Genomic DNA, 22,228 nt, shown 5'->3' on the forward strand with positions numbered 1-22,228 from the left:
TTAATTTTTTTTCTTTTGCCCTTTCAGATTACTTGTCTAGAGTTTGACGTCATACTCAAGTTTTAAAAATTATTTTGGGACAAAAAGATGACCTTGCAATTTATGTTAAAATTTCAAACGTTACTTTTAATAGGTTCTTTTTATTTATTTATTATTTTGATGTAGTTTAAAATGACTCTTTAATTTATTCATAATTAGTGGTTCTAAATATAAAATATAGATATCTTGCGCAGATCAATAATTTACGTTTATAAAAATTAAAATTAAACAGTTCAAAACATAAAATATATATATATATAAATAAATAAATAAATATAAATATATTATATAAAATATTAAGTGGTGTTTTGGCAACATGGTAAAAAGTCAACTTTTTGACTTTGTAATTTTTTTAAATTACATCACTTCTCTATTCTTTTATATAAAAAAGTTGAAAAAGTCATAAAAAAGTCTAAAAATCAATTTTTTTATTAATTTCTCAAAACACTACTAGGGCCTCTTTTGACATATTAACAAAATAGCTTGAAAGTCAAAAAAAAAATTTAAAAAATTAAAAAATCAACAAATATTAGAAAGTGAAAGATTCTTTTCTATTAATTATATTGTTTTACATATTTTTCATAAAAAATTTAAAAATGATGCAAACTTTATTAGTTTTTTTCCTATCATCTTTTAATTAAAAAAATCGATGGTTCTATATGTACTAATTAATATAAGTAAAATATTACATGTATCAATTGATATATTAAGGCTCCGTTTGGGAAGAAAAAAGTCAGGCTTTTTTGGCTAAAATAGCTACAAAAAATAAAATAGGCTATTTTAGCCACAAAAAATAAAATATCAAATCCAACCCATAATCATTACAATCCTTTCTCACAAAAAAAGTCAAAAAACCCTTCCAAGTCAAAAAATTCAAAAAAACCCTTCCCAAATCAGGCTAAAATAGCCCAGACTAAAATAGTCAAAAAGCCAATCTACTTTCCAAATGGAGGCTAATTAATATATAAACTTATGTTATAATATTATTATTTCAAAATTAGGATTTCATCTATTATACCAATTACAAAATTCAAGACTTGTAAAATTATGCCATTATTATTTAATTTTAAAATTATTATGGGACTAATTTATGGACAATGAGTGAGTGAAGTTGAAGCACTAGTGGGAAAGATGGCTAATGCTGCAACTAGAAGCTGCCATGGCTACTACTCCTTCCATTATTCTCCACCACCACCACCACCACAGTCAAACCTCTCGCTTCCATGGTCGTCGATCAGCTCTCGTCGTCCCTCCCCTAACTATGCATTTCGGACTCACAAACTTTCTCTCTCATCGACTACCACCAAAACCCTCCTCTCCTCCTCCTCCTCCTCTCTCACCCCTCCTTCTGCCTTGCCTTTCGACCTCTCTCCTCATCCCATCGATCACGACCTCCTCGTAAGCACCTCTCTCTCTCTCTCTCTCTCTCTCTCACACACACACACACACACACACACACACACACACACACACATACATATCCGTTGATGTTGATGTTGTTAATACTGTGTGTTTAACGAATTGATGAACTAATTGAATTTTGAGTGACTTCAATTGGATAGAAATTAAGATTCTAAAACGGATGGTTCTAATTTATTAATTTTCTCCCCCTATTTTTACTATATTTTTCATTAACTACTTGTTGACATTTAATGAAATCTTGGTTTGATTTTCTACTGATTGGAAGATTGGGATTGCTCTCATAAGCCTCAGTTAGTGGATTTTAAATTGAATTAGTTCCAACTCCAAGGCTAAATTCAATCATCTTTTGAAGTTTTCGTAAATATTCCTAATTTAGAATATTGAATTTTAAACATGGAACTTTAATGGTGTGACCAATAGAGTGTGGAGGAGATTGCCATTGTGGTGAAGGAGTGAGGAGGTCGCGGCAGTGTCGGTGGTTGGTGGTGTGTATCGTGAGATTTGATTTTGGAGTTTTGTCCAATAGAGTAATTTGATTAAGAGACACAAGTGTAATTAAAAAAATTAGAAAATGGTGTGCACTGAGACAATGTGTGGTGCGTAGATAGAATTTTCCAATGGGGAGTTATTTAAAAGTGATTCCTTTCCATATTTTCCCCATCAAATAAATATACAAGTCATGGAAAGTAAAATTTGTGAATTTTCTTAGGGCAATTTTGGCGTAGACAACATTGACACAGCTTCAAAAGAGGGGTTTCTCCCTTTATATATTAGTATAGATCAAGGTTTTAAAAAGCGGCCGCAACCGTTACGTAACGGTTGTGCTAGTTACCGCCACCCGTTACGGCCGCTTTTGCAATGTGATTGAGATTCACAGGTGTATCGGCCGTAGCGGCTGTTATAGCGGTCATAACGGTGCCATAACGGCCGTAACGGCCTGTTACGCACCATTACGTAATGGTTCCAAATTGCTTCTTTCGAAAAAACACAAAAAAAAAAAAAAGAGTTGAAAATGGGACAAGAGAGATAGAGAGAGAAGAGGGAAGATGGAGGAACAAGAAATAGAGAGAGAGAGAGAATAGGGAAGATGAAGAACATGTTATTGATTTGTTGAAGTTGTGAGACCTATGCTATTTTATTCAGCTGCTATCACTCAACCATTTTGTTTGTGTGTATCTATCTATATATTGTTTGAAAATAATAATAATAATAATAATAATAATAATAATAATAATAATAATAATAATAATAATAAGTGTGGTCATTATCTATTTGGCTTGATTAATATATATATATATATATATATTTAGGTTTTTATTTATTCTCTTACTTTTGTCATTATTTATCTTATATATAATAGTTAGTGATTGATTTTTTTGTATAATATAAAGTCATTAATTATTAAAATAAAATGTAAAAAACTCAGTTTATAGTGATTTAAAAATTTGAAATATATTGGATCAAACTTAAAAATTTATAAAAATTGATCAATATTTATTTTAAAACCCATAAATATGATTATGGAAAAAAAATGTGCGTATCAATAAATTTTTTTTAAATTGTGCGAAAAATAAAAAAATTCACGGTACTGGTTATCGCAACCGTTACGCTACGGCTTTTACACCTAGCAACCGCAACCGCGCCACCGCCACCGTTACGGCGACCGCAACCGCTTTTCAGAACCTTGGTATAGATACAATGCAATTTGCGTCCAGATTGTTATGACCAGCAATAGCTTGAGAACTACCATACAAATAAGTAAGTTAATAAATAAACTGGAAGAAATTTGAAAAGGCTATGTTTGGATGGCAAGAATCAAGTGGAGAGAATATGAACCACATTACCAAGAATCACATTGTCAGTAATAGATTTCCAATGCCAATGCTATTCATGTATTTGGTTTGGTTAGAAATTAATTCACTATCTAAAATGATAAAAATTTAAAAATTGTGGGCCCAACTAACTTTTTTACTCTTAAATAGTCCAATTCCTCAAGGAATATGAGGTTATCATAGGGCGGGGTGGGGATCAAATTTCTATTCAGTTTGGGAATGTGATTCTTGGTGCAGTGCATAATCAAGAATTACGTTTCTATTCTATTCCATTCCAAACATTAGAATCATGAGGATTTGGAATTACATTTCCATTCAAACATAGCCTAAGGCCAATCTATGTATTGATGATCTCAAATATCCGACTACAGAATGTAAAGTAGAATGGTATTTGTTAACTGTAGCTTGTGTATATCAACGCAGCCTATTTGGTATCACTCATACTAGTGGTACGTACCATACTTGGTAACTTTTTGTACAAGTATACCTTTATTTGGATTGCTGAAGAATGACTTCTTTGCTCCCTTGCATGTTTTCTTTTCATAGTTTTAGTTACATAAACAAATGTTATTAAGGATTCAGGTACCACATTAGCTGTTTTGACGTGCTTACTGTGTTTTCTGTAATTCTACTGCATAAGTTTAGTGGTGCTCTTGCTCCTTTAATTTACTTCACGCCCTTCAATTTCATTGGCTTGGTCTCTGCAGGACACTGTGACGGTTGTGGGGGCAAAAATATCGGAAGATGGGATAATTGAAACATTTGACAATGATGATGAGGCATTGGATGCGGTTGAAAATGGTGTTGTGGTGTGTGACTAGTTTATCTAAAAATCTTGGATATGTAAACCTCATCCCTTACACAGCTTTGTTGTAGTTGTTTGTTAATAATGTGGTTGTCTTGAGTCAAATATTGGATGGTATTTCAATTCTGGACTTAAGATGTCTGAATCTCCTGCCTTCACATTTTTTAATGCTGGAATCTTGAGCGCAACACATAAAGGCTTATGCACAAAAGCTTGAGTAGTAAAGATTAGAAAGATAACCATATGAAATTGGCTTTTAATGCTAGCTCAGTCCAATTTTGAGATCCTCTCTTGGATGAGACTGCTTTTTTTTTTTAATTCAACATTCAATGCAAAATACCGGAGTTGTCATCAAATAATATGTAGTTCTTGAACTTTGTTGGTATAGTTATGTTACATAATGCCAACATGTAGTTGTCATTAGGTCTAACGTCAATCATGGCAACTGGGGATATCTGAAACTTGGATAGACAAATTGATATCAAAATGGCATATTTGTGCTATCTTTTAGAAATATATGTGTGTGTCTGTGTGTGTGATGAGAAAATTATTGTTTGTTAGTATTGACCTTGGTAGGAGTTATCATGGAATTGATTTGAATTCATTTTTGAGGAGCTGGCTCATGGATCACTGAATTTGATTCTCTATGTTTAGAAATGCATCTATTCATAAATCTTAGACCCCTGTAGTTTCTATAGATCAAGGATTTGTTGCAAGACAGTTATATCAAAAGTCAATCCCTTGATTGGTTTTTGCTTACCTTTCAAATTTGTATGTAAAAATGGAACCAATTTCATTATATTGGTTGCTTTTTTCTTTGCTTTTGTCATTGGATTCTATTTCTCTTTCTTAAAATGATAAAATTCCTTTTCTTATCCAACTTGAATGTGAACTTACTGGAACTCAACTTTAGTGGCATTGGATGCATGTTTTATTAGACTGGATAGATGTGTCAGAACTGGTTGGCTGAATGATTAAAAGTTTTTCATGACATCTGATGTTTTAGGTTGTGGACCTTTCACATTTTGGCCGGATAAGAGGTAAAAATTTCCCTCTTGCACTTCTTATCAATGAAAAATCACCTTATCTTTTACTTTTTCTTTTCATGTAACGATCTTTATTAGGAAATGATCATGCTAAGATAAAGTACATTGTTCAGATACTTTGTCCCCTAAAGATGGAGAAAAGAACATGGAAACTCAAATGAACTAAAAACTTACACAGTGGGAACTTTACATTACTTACTAAAAAAGAAAAAAGAAAAAAGAAAAAAGGATTTGGACTCTAAGACCCCGGACTGTTGGCAGTGACGGCTGAATGAGCGTGAATGTGTGATGCTCCTTCCTACATAGTCCACTTTTTCTACCTGGACCACCGGATTTAGTGTTTTCTAGCTTTTAAGCAAGAGAAGCCTAAAGCTCCTCTGCCCTTGTGTTTTTTTTCAAGGGAAGACTGGTACTGCTAGGGTAGTCACATTGCTACACCCCTGGAGTTGGCTGGCTGACATTATCTGTTTGGAATTTTGGAATCCTCCAAGTTGGTCCCAGTTTGCTCAAATTCACATCTTACTCAAGACTTTCTCAGAACATTTTACAATAAGATTGAGGTTGATAATTTTATTTTCATCTTGAGAAAGATGGAATGATAGTCGAGGTGCAGATGAGCAAAGAAACCTGCTCTCAAATCCAGAGCTATCTCATGATCCACTATCCTGCCAAGAACATCAACCACCAAAGTAAAGGAAGTATAATAGAGAGCAAAGAAGCCTGCTCTCTATTAACTCAATGTTTATGTTTGAGGTTTTAGAATACCTTTCATTATTGGTTTTTGTAGCATATTTGATAAGTGAATTGGATAGAGAGTAGGCACTGCTGGTATCATCTGAAAGCAGTCATCACAGTTGATTGAAACAGTATCTCATGACTCACCTCAATCTTTGAAGGAAATTATGAACTGACACATTGTGAAGAATCATGTAATTGGGAGGATTTACTAGATGTTACTCGGTTTGTAAATTCAGAAGTATGCTTACTCTTTTTGGAAGTAGGTCACCTTGCTCAGTTCCCAAGTAGAGAAAAGGGAGTCAGCAGACTGTTGTTTTCTGTTATTTTTTTCTCCTAATTTTTGACAAACAGAGTGATGTTTAGTCAAAATGGAAACTGGACACATTAATAATGCAATAGAGCACTTAAACATAGTCACCATTTCTATAGGATTTCAAATTCGTTCCAAAAATATTCTTGCAGTTTTCAGTTCAGATAAATCCTGGTCAACAAGGAAGATTTAGGTAAGCTTAAACCTCTTCAAAAAGGTGGGAACGCCAATCCCTTATCATTTACAGGTTTGCATTGCGAAGGTTATTGATAAAGAGGAGAAGAAGAGAATTAGCCTGGGCCCTGGATTTTCTAGATTTGCAATCTAAAGTTTTGTGACTTGTGAGGTTGACAGTTTAAATAAATTTTGAAATTTAAAGCATCTTACTAGCAAATGAACAAAGATAAAAATTCATCATCTCTGTCTTCTTTTCTTTTTCTGGAACACAGATGTTCACACTGTTAAAAGAGCAAGAGAGCCTTTAGGTAGTTTTCACATCACATGTTTGAATGGATTCCATGATCACTTAAGGGATGTCATTTTCCCATCATGTGTTCAAATGGTACCCTATGATGGGGGTTGTGGAATTTTTCACGTGGTCCAGTGCATATTAAATTCTAGATGACAGACAAATAAACAATTGATTACTCTTGATCCTTTTAATTTGAATTGCAACAAACATGAAGGGAAATCGTACTGGCAGGTTTGTAACCATAAGTTATAGTTCATCCACCTTTAAGTTAGTGGTACTGTATCAAACAATAAAAGAAAGCAATTTTGAGTGTTTAGTAGTCAATTTTGAACTCACCTGCTGCTACAATTGCTAGTTTAGAGAATGCTAATGTAGTACTATTCTCTAGCACTTCCATTCATGGAGATCTAGTGTGAGTGTTCTCTTATGTGTTTGTATATTATCAGTTTGTTGCTTTGCATCCAAGTTAGTGTTTGTAATATATTTGCTAGTTTAGAGAATGCTAATGTAGTAATATTCTCTAGCACTTCAGTTCATGGAGATCTAGTTCGAGTGTTCTCTTATGTGTTTGTGTATTATCAGTTTGTTGCTTTGCATCCAAGTTAGTGTTTGTAATATACGAGAGTTCTGATGCTTTTGCTTTTTGGACTTGATGAGACTTCATGGTTTTCAACTTAAATCTCAGTGAAGCATGCAGAACAGGAGGTGCATTGTGCATTAGTTTAAAGCTTTAATTTTACCTTTCATTCTGACATCTTTTAGTTAAATTGACATGAAGTCAGTGGAGAAGATCGCATTCATTTCCTCCACAACCAAAGTACAGCAAACTTTGAAAGTCTTCATGAAGGACAGGTCAGCTCCTAGGGAATTGGGCACTAAAGCTCATAGCTTTTTCTATTAAACGAAATTTGATTTTTTTTTTTTTAAATTTATTCTAAATTGAGGATTTAAACTGTTCTAATATGTAGGGATGTGACACAGTTTTTGTGACACCTACAGCTCGTACAATAGATATTGCCCATGCATGGATTATGGTAATCCTCATGCCATCTTTCTTGTATATAGTTGGCTTTTCTATGTTGGTAATGTTCTCTATGTAATTTTTTTCCCCTTAAATTTTACACACAGAGAAATTCTGTTATGTTGGTGGTCTCACCGGTGTCCAGTGGAAGCATAATTGAAATGCTTGAGAAGTATGTTTATAATATTCTTGTACATTTTTTTTTTTTTTGTTGATTTTCCCTGTATGATTCTGACTAATTCTCTTCAGATTGTCTCCATTTTCTTGTATAATACTTGGTTTATCAGTCTTCTTATCGTTGTACATGTGGATGCTTGTTTAATTTCTAGGTACATATTTTTTGCTGACAAAGTAGAAATTCAGGACATCACTAAGCAAACATGCTTGTTTGTACTGGTGGGACCCAAAAGCAACCAAGTATGGATGTTGTGAGTTTGGTTTTTTATTTTATTTTATTTTGTTCTTCGTCCTACTGGTTTTGACTTATCTGATTATGTTGACATTGTGCTTGTACATTGTATGCAAACAGGTAATGGTGGGTTTAAATCTTGGTGACCTTGTTGGACAACCACACGGATCACATAAGCATTATACTGTAATCTTCAAAGTTGCCCTGATCGGTCATACACCTTTATGAGAATTATTTGTTTGATTTTTTTGGCAGCATATTTGTAAGAAATGTTCAGTTTTTTGAAGCATCGCATATTTACTTGGAAGTCGACATGAGTAGAGTTGGTTTATGAATGAGTGGTCTTAAATCTTCTTAAGATTTCTTCCCTTCACTCTTGACATTTATATCCAGTAGGCACATCCAACTGCAAAAGCAACTCCTTTTCTGTTCCATTCTGATTAGGCAACATCCTCTTCTTTTTTAGGTCTTCAGCCTAAATAGTGTATCTTAGGTATGTCCTATGGTGGAGGTTGTGACCGGGAGCAATGACAAGTGTTATTGTAAGAGAAAATGATATTGTTACAAGATTGTTGTATTTATTGATATTTGTATCTGTATATTACAAGTCCTATATATAGAGAGGTTTTGGGAGTAGTAGGTGTAGAGTGGGTGGTGGTAGTAGGTAAAGTGGAGGTGGTAGGTGGAGTGGGTGAGGAGTAGTGGAGGTGTGTAGTGGTAGTGGTAGGTTTTAGTGGTGTAGGAGGTGTACATTAACAGCCCCCCTCAAACTCAAGGAGGATAGGAACTAACCAACTTGAGTTTGAAGAGAGTAACAAAACAGGAAAGTAAACTGATAAATAAAAACAGGATAGGAGACACGGTATGGTCGTGTCAGACCGTTGTAGCAGACAGTTTACGGGGTCATGTCGGACCGTTGTAGCAGACACTGTGTGGTCGTGTCAGACCGTTGTAGAAGACAGTTTATGGGGTCATGTCGGACCGTTGTAGAAGACAGTTTACGGGGTCATGTCGGACCGTTGTAGAAGACAGTTTACGGGGTCATGTCGGACCGTTGTAGAAGACAGTTTACGGGGTCATGTCGGACCGTTGTTGAAGACAGTTTATGGGGTCATGTCGGACCGTTGTAGAAGACAGTTTATGGGGTCATGTCGGACCGATGTAGAAGACAGTTTACGGGGTCATGTCGGACCGATGTAGAAGACAGTTTACGGGGTCATGTCGGACCGATGTAGCAGACACTGTGTGGTCGTGTCAGACCGATGTAGAAGACAGTTTATGGGGTCATGTCGGACCGTTGAAGCAGAGGTTGTGGTGGTGCACAGTGCGCCATGAGCGACTTATACATGATACTGTGTATAACCCCCCCTCAAACTCAAATAGGTGTGAAGATAGAAACCTATTTGAGGTTGAAACAAAGGGATTGATAAAGCTAACTGGTGTGGAAGACACTGTATGAGTGTGTAGATAGGCTGCCCAAAAAAAAATATACATGGATGTAGATAGCGAGCCCTCAAAAGTCGTGCCCTCAAAAGGTGTGCCCGCACCCTCAAAAGGCGTGTCATCAAAAGGCGTGCCATGAAAAGGCGTGCCAGGTTGTCGGCGTCAAAAGGCGCGCGATGCGCGTGGCTGCCTCTGTGTCATGGTCTTTATAAACCGAAGCGGAGGAGGCAGAAACTGAGACAGAAAAACTGAGAGAAACCTCTGAAAAAGTCTTCGTTTTGCTGAGAAAGAGAGGTCGTTTTGCTGAGATTGCTGAGAGAGAGATAGTCTGTAACACTCTGTTGTGAGAGATATTCTGTAACACTCTGTTGCCCAGAAAATGGCCTCGTCTTCCCGTGGTCTGCTGACTCTCTTTCCCGACCTCAACGAGTCAACAAGAGAGATAACGGGTGCGGTGGCCCCTGAACCTCAACCAGGCGCCCCAGGGTTTGCTCCGTTGAACTTTCCGATGCGGTCTGTGGAGCAAAGAATGGCAGTGCAAACGGATGTGGAGGCGAATCAGTATACTTTGAGGGCATGTGTGGAGTCCATGACGGCGGTGACAAACTTGTCGAACCGGCTGCAGAGTAGGGCAAATGAGGTGCAGCAGTTAAACTCCCAGCTGGCTCTGCTCCAACGCATGTATAAGGATGCGCGAGCAGAGATAAGCGTGCTAAGGGCAGAAAACAAGGAGCTGAAGCGGAAGGCCACCGTGATGTTCCGTTTTGGAGGGCCGCCATATGCTGCAGTGGAGGAGCAGGGAGTAGTGATCACGCCCAGTGGAGCGGGAAACACGGAGACAGCACCGTCAAGGGCCGCCCAGGACGGAGGCAAAAAGAAAAGACCGGCGGCAGAGTAGAGAAGAAGTGAGGTCGATGTATGGCCGCTGCAGAAAAGAAAACAAAGCTTGTGTTGTTGTTTGTTTTTGTTTTTTTTTTTTTTTTTTTTGTGTAGAAATGTGATGGGGGTTAATTCCCTGTCAGGAATAAAACGATGTGTGGTGTGTTTTGGTGTATGATTTGTGTGTTGTGTTTTTTTTTTTTTTTTTTTTTTTTAAACTTTTCTTTTGTCAACCTGTTCCCCATTGATTTTATAATTTCATTTATAATTGATTTTATGATTTTATATTAAAAGAAATGTGGGAGAAATGATGAGTGTAAGGTGATGATGATAAAAGAAAAGAAAAATCAGGAAGAGACAGGCCACGTGAGTTGAAGAATAAAAAATAAAAAAGGAAAAGGTGGAAAGATTAAAAAAAAAAATCAGAGGTGCATGTGTGAGTGTGTGGGTGTGATCTGTCCCATTGGATCAAAGCCGAGGCAAGTGGGTGTGAAAAAGTAAAGTGAGAGAGAGGGAGAGTGCCTCGTGAGTCTGCTGTGTGTGATCTGTGTGTGATCGGAGACCGAGAGAGGAGAGGGGCCAAAATCAAAGAGGAAAACAAAGATGCATGCTGCCAGGCTACTGGAGAAACACGGTGTTGATGATGCAAATATACTTGCAAACACACTGCTACTGCAATTTGCACCATTACCGTTTGAGCTGGAGGAACCGCTGGCTGTTGCGATGGTTAAGTGGGCCGCCACCGGTTGTTGCGGTGGTATTTCGGAGGGGCTCCTTTTGTATTCAAATTGACTAAACCTCCAAGGTTTTCGCCACCAATTGATTCCGGATTCGATTGCCCAACTGGAGTAACAGGTAGAGAAGATGTTGTACTCTTCATCCTGGGAGTAAAAATTCTGGTAAGCGACCATGACCTCGAGATAGAAGGCTTCTCTTGCGGTAAAGGCAATGGAGACGAAGCTTCAACTACTGGATGTGCAGTAGCTCTCTCTGCGTCGGACTGAGAACGCCGAGCCTTGAAGCTCAGTTTCGGTAGAAGATTTTTGAACCCCGATTTGCCTCTGGCTGAGGAGGGTCCTGGAGACCCAATTGTTCTGGCATCGGAAGGGCTTGGTGTGAGGACGAAATTCACTTTCTTGGGAGTGGGTGTTGGGGTTGGAGGCATCTTGATTGGAACGAATGAGGAGAGACATGTAATCTTCTTGTGGGTACTTCCAAGAAGAGGTTTTGTTTCTTCCAATGCTTGGGATTGGGTGTTTCTGACGCTATTGCAGAGGGAAATTCAGGAAGAGGGTTGAGCTCGGTGATCATGGATTCGAGCCAAGAAGATAGATCTGATGGGTTGTTGTGAACTGTATCGAAAGCGAGGTGAGACAGGTTTGTTGCTGATCTCTGTGATGCGACTAGGGCCATTCGATGTGAGTTTCGAGCTAGAAGAGCCATGGAGGTTGGCTGAACTTGCAGAACCTGCCGTTGGAGATGATGGACCAGAAGGTAATGGAGTTGATGGAGGTTTCAATAAGCATGGTTGGGGTCCGGCGGGCGGTGAAGGCAAGGTTGCCGCCCGCCGGAAGGTGAAGATCACCAAGAGCTAACCTATAGCTCTGATACCATGTAAGAGAAAATGATATTGTTACAAGATTGTTGTATTTATTGATATTTGTATCTGTATATTACAAGTCCTATATATAGAGAGGTTTTGGGAGTAGTAGTGGAGGTGTGTAGTGGTAGTGGTAGGTTTTAGTGGTGTAGGAGGTGTACATTAACAGTTATACACTCTCAGCGCTGTGGCACAGGTTTGAGTCATGAGAATTGACTTCTCCATAAAAAGGTGGGGGAAAGGCTACATACCTACTTCCTCTCCAGACCTTGCTGTAAGCAGGAACCTTGTGCATTAGGTACAACCTTTTTAGGAATGTTCTGCAGTCAACTAAACTGTTCACTCATTTTCTACCCCTACTTTACTTCAGTTACACTAGATTTTCTGTTTAGTTAAGTGAGAGCTTTTCTATCTTCTATACAGGGTTTGCATATAGCATCAGCTTTGAAAAGTCTTACCAAAGAGAACTTTATTGTTCTATAGGAATTCTTCCTTCACATGCATAGTCAGTCTACTGGTGGAAGTTGGAATAAGTGGCCAAAGATAGTAAAGCTATTCAATGAATAGATGTATAAGATCAAAGTTTTTCCATTTGCAGGTGAATGGGATGCCAGTAACTGTAGCAGTGGGAAATATTATATCTGAAAAAGGGTTTTCACTGTTGATGTCCCCTGCTGCTGCCGGATCTGTCTGGAAAACTCTTCTAAGTCGAGGTGCAATTCCGATGGGTTCTAAAGCATGGGAAACATTCAGGGTTTTTCAAGGTTGTTAAATATTATAAGTGCTTCACATGCTTTCTATTAGATTTGAACATTTTTCATTTCTTATTTGGCTTCTTCAAACCACTTTTGATTTATAGTTGGCGGTCTTCTTCAAGTTGTGCAAATTTCTTAACCTTCATGCGTTTATCTGTGTGTGCATTGACACTGTAATGTGTTTTTCGAGATGACTAGTTGTAGTGGATTCATGCCATGGTCTGGCTAACATAACCAACTTGTACTGATGGGTGATGACTTAAAAATAACCCAGTATCTCTGTGGAATGCTGGCTTATAAAAATGAAATAGAAAAGAAAATATGGATCTTTCAATTGCTAGAGGTCATAGTGGTGCAAGAAAAAGAGAATGATAATAATTCCAGATTAAACTACTTTGAAGTTTGAAGACATGGTCTCATTTTATATTCCCGATATTCTTTGCTCTGTTGATTTATGTGATCAAGCTGGACCAACTAATGTGTGCAGGAAGGCCAGCTCCTGGTAAAGAGCTCACTAATGAATATAATGTTCTGGAGGCTGGTTTGTGGAATGCCATTTCTCTGAACAAAGGTGCCTCCTTTCCTTCCATAAAATATGTGCTCAGATAAATATTGTGATGGTTGATCTGAATCATGAAGTCTCCTTAGGTTGTTATAAGGGACAAGAAACAATTTCTAGACTCGTAACATATGATGGCATCAAGCAGAGGTTGTGGGGAATTCGTTTATCATCACCAGTGGAACCAGGCAGTCCCATCACTGTGGACACAAAAAAGGTATGACTTATTCATCCTCTATTTTTGAGTTGACTAACTTGTAAAAAGTGAGGTCAAGGAAGACGGAAATTTTCAACCACCAAGAAAAGCCTGTCTTGTCACTTGGGAAAAAATGGGATTGCGGCAATCAAAGGCATTCTACCTTTTCTTTCTTTTTTCTTTTTTCCTTTTTTATAATTGTCTAAAAAAATTTCTTTCCTTCCGCTCCTTATATTCTTCACCCATCTGCTATGGGTTTCCATATCCATCTCCGCAGAGATCTCCAGATCACAAGACTTGAAATGATAGAGAAGAAAAACTTTCTAACAATACATCCTTGTAAGGAAAAATGCTGTTTTATGAAATTTTATCTTGCCCTTGTTCTCGAACACAATTACTTCTTAACCAAAAGTAGTTGCCCTCTGGTGCTGCTATGCTATTCTTGAATGGAGGACATATGGCAAAATGGTCCCACTAGTATTTGCTCATAAGGACCACTTGACCTTTTTCTGGGTTTACTAACTTGGAGGGTCAATATTATAACTTCCATACGAGCGTTGTTCCAGCAACTCTTTATGTGCAATTACCGGCATCAAAAACAACTCCTAAACTCAGTAGCTTGTGTTCATTTGTCTATAATCCCAAAAACTAATTGGAGGGTGTTTTTAGCATTAGAAACCCAATGAATATTGAAGGTGAAACTTGGAATTGGGAAACCTGAAGTTGGTGTACATTTAGTTGTTGGGACTGCTTACAGTGTTTTTTTTTTTGGGAATTTGTGTCATGAAAGTTTCTTGCATGTTTCCTTGAACTATGTTCAGAATCTTCAGAAGGCAACATTTTATCCCTGTAAACAATACAATATCCTAAACAACCTATAGGCTATTGTAGAAATTTAATGTATAAAGAGAAATAGAGAATTGTATTATTGATTGATTTATATTGATATATTTATGTCTATTACAAATGGTTCCTTATATAAATGTAGGTGTAGTGGATGGTGTGTAGTGGATGGTGATAGTGGTGTAGTGGGTTAGGTTTAGTGGAGTAGGTGAGGTGGTAGTGGTGTAGTGGGTTAGGTTTAGTGGAGTAGGTGAGGTGGTAGTGGTGGTAGGTGATGGTAAATTCTAACAGCCCCCCGCAAACTCAAGGAGGATAGAAACTAACCAACTTGAGTTTGAAGAGAGGAACAAAACAAGAAAATACATAAAAAAAAGGATAGGAGACACTGTATGGTCGTGTCAGACCGTTGGTGAAGACACTGTATGGTGGTGTCATAACGTTGTAGAGGACACTGTATGGTGGTGTCATAACTTTGTAGATGACACTGTATGGGGGTGTCATAACGTGGTAGAGGACACTGTATGGTGGTGTCAGACCGATGTAGAAGACAGTTTATGGGGTCATGTCGGACCGTTGTAGAAGACAGTTTATGGGGTCATGGCGGACCGTTGTAGCAGACAATGTTGTGACAGTTGTTGTGACAGTTTACGGAGTCTTGCTGGACCCTTGTAGAAACTAACCGGAATCAATGTCGGGACAGTTTACAGAGTCTTGTCGGACCCTTGTAGAAACTAACCGGAATCTATGTCGGGACAGTTTACAGAGTCTTGTCGGACCCATAAAGGAGCTAACCGGAATCAATGTCGGGACAGTTTACAGAGTCTTGTCGGACCCATGAAGGAGCTAACCGGAATCAATGTCGGGACAGTTTACAGAGTCTTGTCGGACCCCTTAAAAAGTCGCACCCTCAAAAGGTGCGCCCAATTTTTCAAAAGGCGTGCCCAATCCATAAAAAGGCGTGCCATCAAAAGGTGTGCCGGACATGATGGCGAGGCACGTGAGTGTCTTGGTTGGCGTGCCCGTGTTGTCATCTAGCGCCGAGCGGCGCATGATACGCGTGTCGGCCTTGGCTATATAACCAAGACGAAGGCAGAGGCTGCGGCAGAGAAAAACTTAGAGAAACCTCTGAAAAATCCTTCGTGTTGCTGAGAAAGATAGTTCCTTTTGCTGAGAGAGATAGTCTGTAACACTCTGTTGCCCAAAAAATAGTCTGTAACACTTTGTTGCCCTTCTGTAACCAACCTTTCTCTGAAACACTCAGCAACCCATAACATGGCCTCGTCTTCCCGTTCAGCTACCCAGAATATGGCCTCTTCGTCCCGTGGTCTGCTTACTCTCTTTCCCGACCTCAACGAGTCCACAAGAGAGATAACCGGTGCGGTTGCCCTTGAACCTCAACCAAACGCCCCTGAGTTTGCTCCATTGAACTTTCCGATGCGGTCTGTGGAGCAAAGAATGGCAGTGCAGTCGGATGTGGAAGCCAATCAGTATACATTGAAGTCATGTGTGGAAACCATGACTGCGGTTACAAACTTGTCGAACCGGCTGCAGAGTAGGGCAAATGAGGTGCAGCAGTTAAACGCCCAACTGGCTCTGCTCCAACGCATGTATAAGGATGCGCGAGCAGAGATAAGTGTGCTAAAGGCGGAAAATAAGGAGCTGAAGCGGAAGGCCACCGTTATGTTCCGATTTGGAGGTCCGCCATATGCTGTAGTGGAGGAGCAGGGTGGAGTGATCGTGCCCAGTGGAGTGGGAAACACGGAGGCAACACCGTCAAGGGCCGCCCAGGACGGAGGCAAGAAGAAAAGACCGGCGGAATAGGCGAAAAAGTGAGGTCGGTGGGTGGCCGTCTGCAGAAAAGAAAACAAATCTTGTGGTGTTGTGGTTTGTGTTGTTGTGGTTTTTTTTTTTTTTTTTTTTTTTTTGTTAAAATTGTGATCGGGGTTGATCCCTGAGATGAATAAAAGATGGTTTGGTGTGCAAAGCTATGAATGGAATTTGAAAAAGATTAAAAAATAATGTGAAAGAAAAATAAAGAAAGAAATAATAAAAATATATTTGAAATCAAAATGAAAGATGGGGGAAATAAGGAAAGTGGTTTGGAGAAAATAAATAAAAATAATGGATTTTGAAATCAAACGGAGGAGAGAGAGGGGACAAGCCCATGTGAGAGAAAGAGGGGAAAAATGATAGCCGATGCACCCAAAAATAATCTAGCTGCTATCCACAGGCGCTTAGGGGAAGGAAATGGTAGCAAGAGACGGCCAACACCATATATGGCTATAGCAAAGAAATGGAGTATCAAGCTCAATGGGCTAGGATTTAGACCAGAGAGTAAAGCCACTGGTCCTGTTGAACACACACCTCCAAGGCTCAAATAATCAAAACATGCTTCACGCATTTCCTTCCTTGCTTGATCAGGAGATGCACAAAACACCTTATACAGGGCTCCAGTCATTCCTCCACCAGTTAAAGGATGACGTATGCTGAAAGCATCACCTATTAATAGTGCTCCAGGAGTAGGGTAAGGAGCAGCTGGCATACTTCTATTGGGCATTGTTTTTGGGTTGCAGAGTTTGCCCCAGGAAAAGATGCCACAGTTAGTGCAGATTATGAAGAAGAGGAATTCACATTGGCCTCAAGAGAGAGGATTTAGGCAGTGATGGGAAGGTATGTGTAGAAAATAAGCGGAATAGGTTGAGGTCCGGCGGGCGGCCAAGGCGAGGTTGCCGCCCGCCGGTGAAACGAAAAATACTAAGTGCTTAACCTTGCTCTGATACCATGTAGAAATTTAATGTATAAAGAGAAATAGAGAATTGTATTATTGATTGATTTATATTGATATATTTATGTCTATTACAAATGGTTCCTTATATAAATGTAGGTGTAGTGGATGGTGTGTAGTGGATGGTGATAGTGGTGTAGTGGGTTAGGTTTAGTGGAGTAGGTGAGGTGGTAGTGGTGTAGTGGGTTAGGTTTAGTGGAGTAGGTGAGGTGGTAGTGGTGGTATTCTTGAATTCAATTCTTTGTCTCATCCTTGTTTCATTTTTTCCCATGTAGGTTGGGAATCTGACAAGTTATGCAGCTGGAAGGAACAAATCTGAGCACTTTGGTTTGGGTTATATCAAAAGGCGAGCTGCTTCTGAAGGTGACACTGTGATTGTGGGAGACAACATTGTTGGGACAGTGGTGGAAGTTCCTTATCTTGCTCGTCAGTGTCCACCATCAAAGAGCTCGACATCTTGACTTGGAAATTCTTGTGGATCAGTTTGAGCAGCATAAAAGCTCTTAGCAGAAAATATGGGTCCACTGCTTGATGTTCCTCTGTGCTTCAAACAGTTATTGAAGTTCCAGCACAAGTAAGGATTTCAAGTGCTGTTAAGCTTGTCTTTGATGGATTGAGCATGGGTTTATTTAATTTTTTTCTCTTATAGCATATTATTAATGGTCTCATAATATTTTAAAAAATATGCGTTTATTCAAGCTTTCTGTGATTCAACATCAAGTAACCTACTTTCTTATAGCATATTATTGAGGGTCTCATAATATTGAAAAAAGTTAAATCATTTTTTAATAGAGAATTTTAGCCTAACCAAACGTTAATCATGAACACGTGAATTTTATTCGTAGTAATGTGATTTCTGGTGATGAGATTCTCATTCCTTATGTCTGATTCATTGGAGGTGTGGGAATGTGATTTCCATTGACACATTTGTAATGTCATTATACATGTCTATCAGTCTTACTGTCTAGAGCTAACATGCATTTACATGATTTTGTAAGGCAATTAATGTAAATACCTTAAACATTAGAAGAAAAAGTTTAAAAAAAAAAAAAAAAAAGCAAAAGAAGATTTTGATGATGATCAAGACGAATCATTAAGAATACTAACAGCTTCTGATCGTTGTTCATCGGTCAAATCTGTAGGGAAGTTGACCAGAAACTTGAGTTTTAGATCCCCTCTCCTCCCTCCTTCTTTAGATTTCGGCATGCCCTGGCCGGGGATGATCTTTTCGTAGCCTGGATATATGATATCCTCAAATGACAAAGTCATCTTCTCACCTCCAAGCAGAGGGACACTAATGGAGCAACCCGTGAGAGCTTTGATCAGAGGGACCTCAACTCCGAGCTCCAAATCATCGCTTTCTCTCTTGAAAATTGTATGTCTTTTCTCGTCGATCATGAAGATGATATCTGCTGGCAGAGTACCCGGTCTTTCATCGCCTTTTCCCTCGAATGTAATCTTTGTTCCTGTCTTCCACCCAGGCTTTATTTTTATCTTCAATAACTCTTCTTCTTGAACAATCAACCTGTCAACAGAAGTGACATTCCAATTGTATAGTGGTGGTTACATATCTAATTAAAGTGCTAAAATTTATCTAAAATTTAATAGAGAATATTTTTTGGAAGGATGCTGGAATGGCGTGCTGAAGATAAATTTAGAGCATTTTAGGAATTTTGTCTAGCCTCATCACAGAATGGAGCTTCAACAGGATAGACAACACAGTAACCAATTTGCCGCATCCTCTCTAGGCTAGGTATATTTGGAGAGCCTTAGAAGCTAGAAAAACCAATTTTAACAGTAGTGAGTGTTATTGGAGTACACACTAGACAAAATACATAAATACATAATGTACTTTCTTTTGTATTTTTATTAGGCAAAATATGGAGTTGCTCTAACATACATGTATGTTTATGTATCAATTACTCGGCTACGGATAGAAACTAGACAACGTGAAGTGAAGTCCCACATCGCCTGAGTACTAAAGTAATATTAAGTATATAAGCATGAGGGCACCTCACCTTAATAGCTATCTTTTTGGGTGAGTTCTACACAAGACCGTGTAACAGACAATTCTCTAACCAAGCGTGTATTTTTCATAAGGAATAACTTCTACAATAATGCTACATACTTAGGATTTTTTGCTTAGAAAAGTATTCAGAATTTGAAATGTATGGGTCAAATTTATCCCGGGTGTGATTCACATCACACTAAATTTAAAGCTACACCATACAGTGAGATATGAAATACTTTTGTTGGTAAAAACTCTGGGTACATAGGGTTGTAAACAAGTTGAGCCATGTAGGAAGTTATTCAAAATTGGTTTGAAAATTTAACGAGTTTCAAAATGTATTCAAACTCAACTTGTTTCACTTTTGATCCTGTCTCAAACGAGATTTAATCAAGCCGAATTTGAATAGTTTAATTTTTTCTTTTTTCTTTTTTAAATTGAATATATGTTTATCAAATCGAATTGCAAGTCTTGACTTAAAACCTTAGCGAGCTTTAAAATGTGCTCAAGTTTAACTTGTTTATGTAAGACTTGATCCCAAATAAGTTTTTACCAAGTTTACAGATAAGATTCTCTCAAAAAAATGAAAAATGAAATAAAAATAAAATCTTGACATGTTTCACATACCCCTCATCAGAGATGGCATCTCTTGTAATCTTGATCTTCTTGACACATCCATGGCACAATTCCTCGAGCGTGCACTCGAGCTTCTTCAAAATCGGCTGAGGTTTCCTCCGAACTGTCGACTGTGAATAAATGATGGGGGTGGCCCTCCGGCTTGTGATTTTGGACAGTGAAGGTTGGAAACCTGCCGTCGGGGTGGTAGGTGTTGTTGGGGTGGTAGGGGTTTTTGGGGTCATAGGGGTGTTTGGGGTGGCAATACCTTCACTTGTAGTTCTTGGTAAGGAGCCATAGAATTCTCCCCGTGTTGGCGTGGTGCATCTCCAGCTGTCGTCTCTCGACAAAGATCTGAGACCACCCGGTGTTGGGGTGTTGCTTCTCCGGCTAGCACTTCGCGAAAGCTGAGAAAAGAAACTCTCGTCTGCACTCTTATGGTGCTGATATGAACTTTCTGGTGTCGTTGGCTCATCGATTATTTTAAACTCTTCTTCTTTCTTCTTGATACTTAGTACCTGATGTTTTTTATCAATCAAGAAACAGATCTAATGAGTACCCGTAAGTTCTTTTTTTTTTTTTTTTGGAGGCCGGATCTTCTATTCGGATGCTCTCCTATTCCCTGTCCAAAGTTACTTTCTTTACTACAGGTCGAGTCTCTTTTAACTTCATGGTGTTCCAAAAAGAATATTTAAGATAGGAGAACAGAAAGATCCGAACAAGAGATTCTGTTCTTTTTGTGTACGCATTTGCAGCTATGTTAATGAGAAATTCATTTGTCTTGCTATCTTAATGCATTTTTAACTATTATCATGTGAGAATCTCAAAATGCATAAATCTTGAGATGGTCTGTGCATTGAGATAGAGAGAAAAAATTTAGGAATAGAGAATCCCGTGCAGTTAAGGAGTGCATGTGTGTTTAAATGTATGCATATATATAAAAATAAATTTGCATGGCTTGCATGAATTAACATAAAGAGGTAGGGACATAAAGTTGATCAAATAAATTCATGTTTTTTTTCCCCCCTTACTCTATAGGCTTCATTGATGGCTCTGATTTTGTCTTCAGCTTCAGGTTTACTTGATTCATTTTTATCAGGATGCCATTTCATGACAAGAGTTTTGTATGCTTTGGTAACATCTAAAAGGGATGCACTTTTGGGGATTCCAAGGATGCTGTAGAAATTTGTTGTATTCCCTGAACGTGAAGGATCTCCCATGGAGGAGGAGAAGAATTGAGAGAGAGAGAGAGTAGAGGTTGGAAAGGGGGAAGGAAGAGAATGCAGAGACGGGAAACGAGAGAGAGAGAGAGAGAGAGAGAGATGAATATGGAGAGTTAGAGAGAGAGGTGTCTATGGCCAACCAGGTGTGTGATGAGGCCAAACAATGAAGCTTTTTTTAGGGGAGCTTTTATTAGGCATTTGATTTGTGTTTTGTTTTGTTTGATTTGCTCTTTGAGAAAAAAAGGGTCTTCTTGGATGATGCCATCAAAATTAGGGCTTATTTCCTTCATCTTTATACCCTGCTAAGTGCTATCTTAGATATGTGATTTTCTTTTCTTTTATTCTATTTTATCTTTGGGGATGCACTTTAAGTTGTAGTCCTGGGAGGAAAACTTTACATGTGACAAGATTTGAATGCTTGGCCTCTTATTGAGGTGCAAGGAATTTGGTTAACTGAGCTAGCCTTCCTTTAGATATTTAATAAAACTTTTTTCTTATATAATTTTTTATAATAATGATGTGACAGAGGCATTTATAAAATTTTAAGCCACCTTGGTGGACCACCCTTTACTTTAAAATGATAAAATTAAGACTTGCAAATATTAGGTATTGTGTATCTTGATAAGTACTAAACACTAATCATTCAACTGTGTTTATTGGAGTAAGGGTAGTTTTGACATTTTTGCACTGGTGACTTATTGTCTTAATTTTTATGTGTATGTAGTTGAGGGGATATTTATCTTTGTATCTTAGGTAATCTTTCTAATTATAGTGACACCATAACAACTATAGACATAATCTTAGTTTTGGAATGAATCACGTAACTCTTTTTGGTTTGCGGTTGTTGCGCTTTTGTTCTTCTCTGTTTGTTTGTTTGTTTGTTTTTTTTTTTTTTTTTGTCTCTAACTGATCTTAACTAGGTGTTATGGAATTAATTTTTAGTACATTTCTTTTTTCTTTCTAAAATTTTATATGTAGGACATGCTCCTCCGATATTCCCCATAGTTACAAGCCCTTTCCTTGAGCAGTACTATTTAGGGATCTCACTTCTCTCCCGTAATTTTTGAATTTTATAAGCTTTCTTCAAAAAAAAGTTTTAGTCAATCTACAATAACCCATAATTAGCCTTCATCTTTTTCATTCTGCAACTAATGAATAATGTCATTTTGCACTGTTTATTGAAATGTCATTGTAAGAGGAGCTAATTTGAGCCCACTAACTTAATTAG

The 22,228-nt window shown here is 38.1% G+C and overlaps 2 protein-coding genes across 2 annotated transcripts; one reads left to right on the top strand and one right to left on the bottom strand.

The window, feature by feature from the left end:
* Positions 1 to 1,100: 1,100 nt before the first annotated feature.
* Positions 1,101 to 17,874, top strand: LOC114274650 (Glycine cleavage T-protein family). Its single transcript, XM_028216619.2, has 12 exons — positions 1,101 to 1,437; positions 4,001 to 4,102; positions 5,105 to 5,138; positions 7,443 to 7,516; positions 7,633 to 7,698; positions 7,793 to 7,857; positions 8,015 to 8,102; positions 8,215 to 8,280; positions 12,615 to 12,780; positions 13,259 to 13,342; positions 13,420 to 13,547; positions 17,430 to 17,874. The coding sequence occupies exons 1-12, from the start codon at positions 1,171 to 1,173 to the stop codon at positions 17,613 to 17,615; spliced, it is 1,326 nt and encodes a 441-aa protein (XP_028072420.2). The 5' UTR covers positions 1,101 to 1,170; the 3' UTR covers positions 17,616 to 17,874.
* Positions 17,875 to 18,053: 179 nt separating this feature from the next.
* On the bottom strand, positions 18,054 to 21,268 carry LOC114274656 (uncharacterized). Its single transcript, XM_082914450.1, has 3 exons — positions 20,809 to 21,268; positions 19,790 to 20,295; positions 18,054 to 18,679 (listed from the first exon to the last, which is right to left on the bottom strand). The coding sequence occupies exons 1-3, from the start codon at positions 20,995 to 20,997 to the stop codon at positions 18,235 to 18,237; spliced, it is 1,140 nt and encodes a 379-aa protein (XP_082770576.1). The 5' UTR covers positions 20,998 to 21,268; the 3' UTR covers positions 18,054 to 18,234.
* Between the last annotated feature and the right edge of the window lie 960 nt (positions 21,269 to 22,228).

The sequence above is a fragment of the Camellia sinensis genome, chromosome 2 (assembly GCF_055761805.1).
Source record: "Camellia sinensis isolate YWXY chromosome 2, ASM5576180v1, whole genome shotgun sequence".
Taxonomy (NCBI): Eukaryota; Viridiplantae; Streptophyta; class Magnoliopsida; order Ericales; family Theaceae; genus Camellia; species Camellia sinensis.

Excerpts from the sequence above, each read along its gene's own strand:
- LOC114274650 (XM_028216619.2), top strand. The coding sequence starts at position 1,171 with ATGGCTAATGCTGCAACTAGAAGCTGCCATGGCTACTACTCCTTCCAT. Across the intron at positions 4,103-5,104 it reads CGGTTGAAAATGGTGTTGTG|GTTGTGGACCTTTCACATTT; the intron begins GTGTGTGACTAG and ends CTGATGTTTTAG. Across the intron at positions 8,103-8,214 it reads TGGGACCCAAAAGCAACCAA|GTAATGGTGGGTTTAAATCT; the intron begins GTATGGATGTTG and ends GTATGCAAACAG.
- LOC114274656 (XM_082914450.1), bottom strand. The coding sequence starts at position 20,997 with ATGGGAGATCCTTCACGTTCAGGGAATACAACAAATTTCTACAGCATC. Across the intron at positions 20,296-20,808 it reads CCATCAATGAAGCCTATAGA|GTACTAAGTATCAAGAAGAA; the intron begins GTAAGGGGGGAA and ends AAAAAACATCAG. Across the intron at positions 18,680-19,789 it reads GATGCCATCTCTGATGAGGG|GTTGATTGTTCAAGAAGAAG; the intron begins GTATGTGAAACA and ends TTCTGTTGACAG.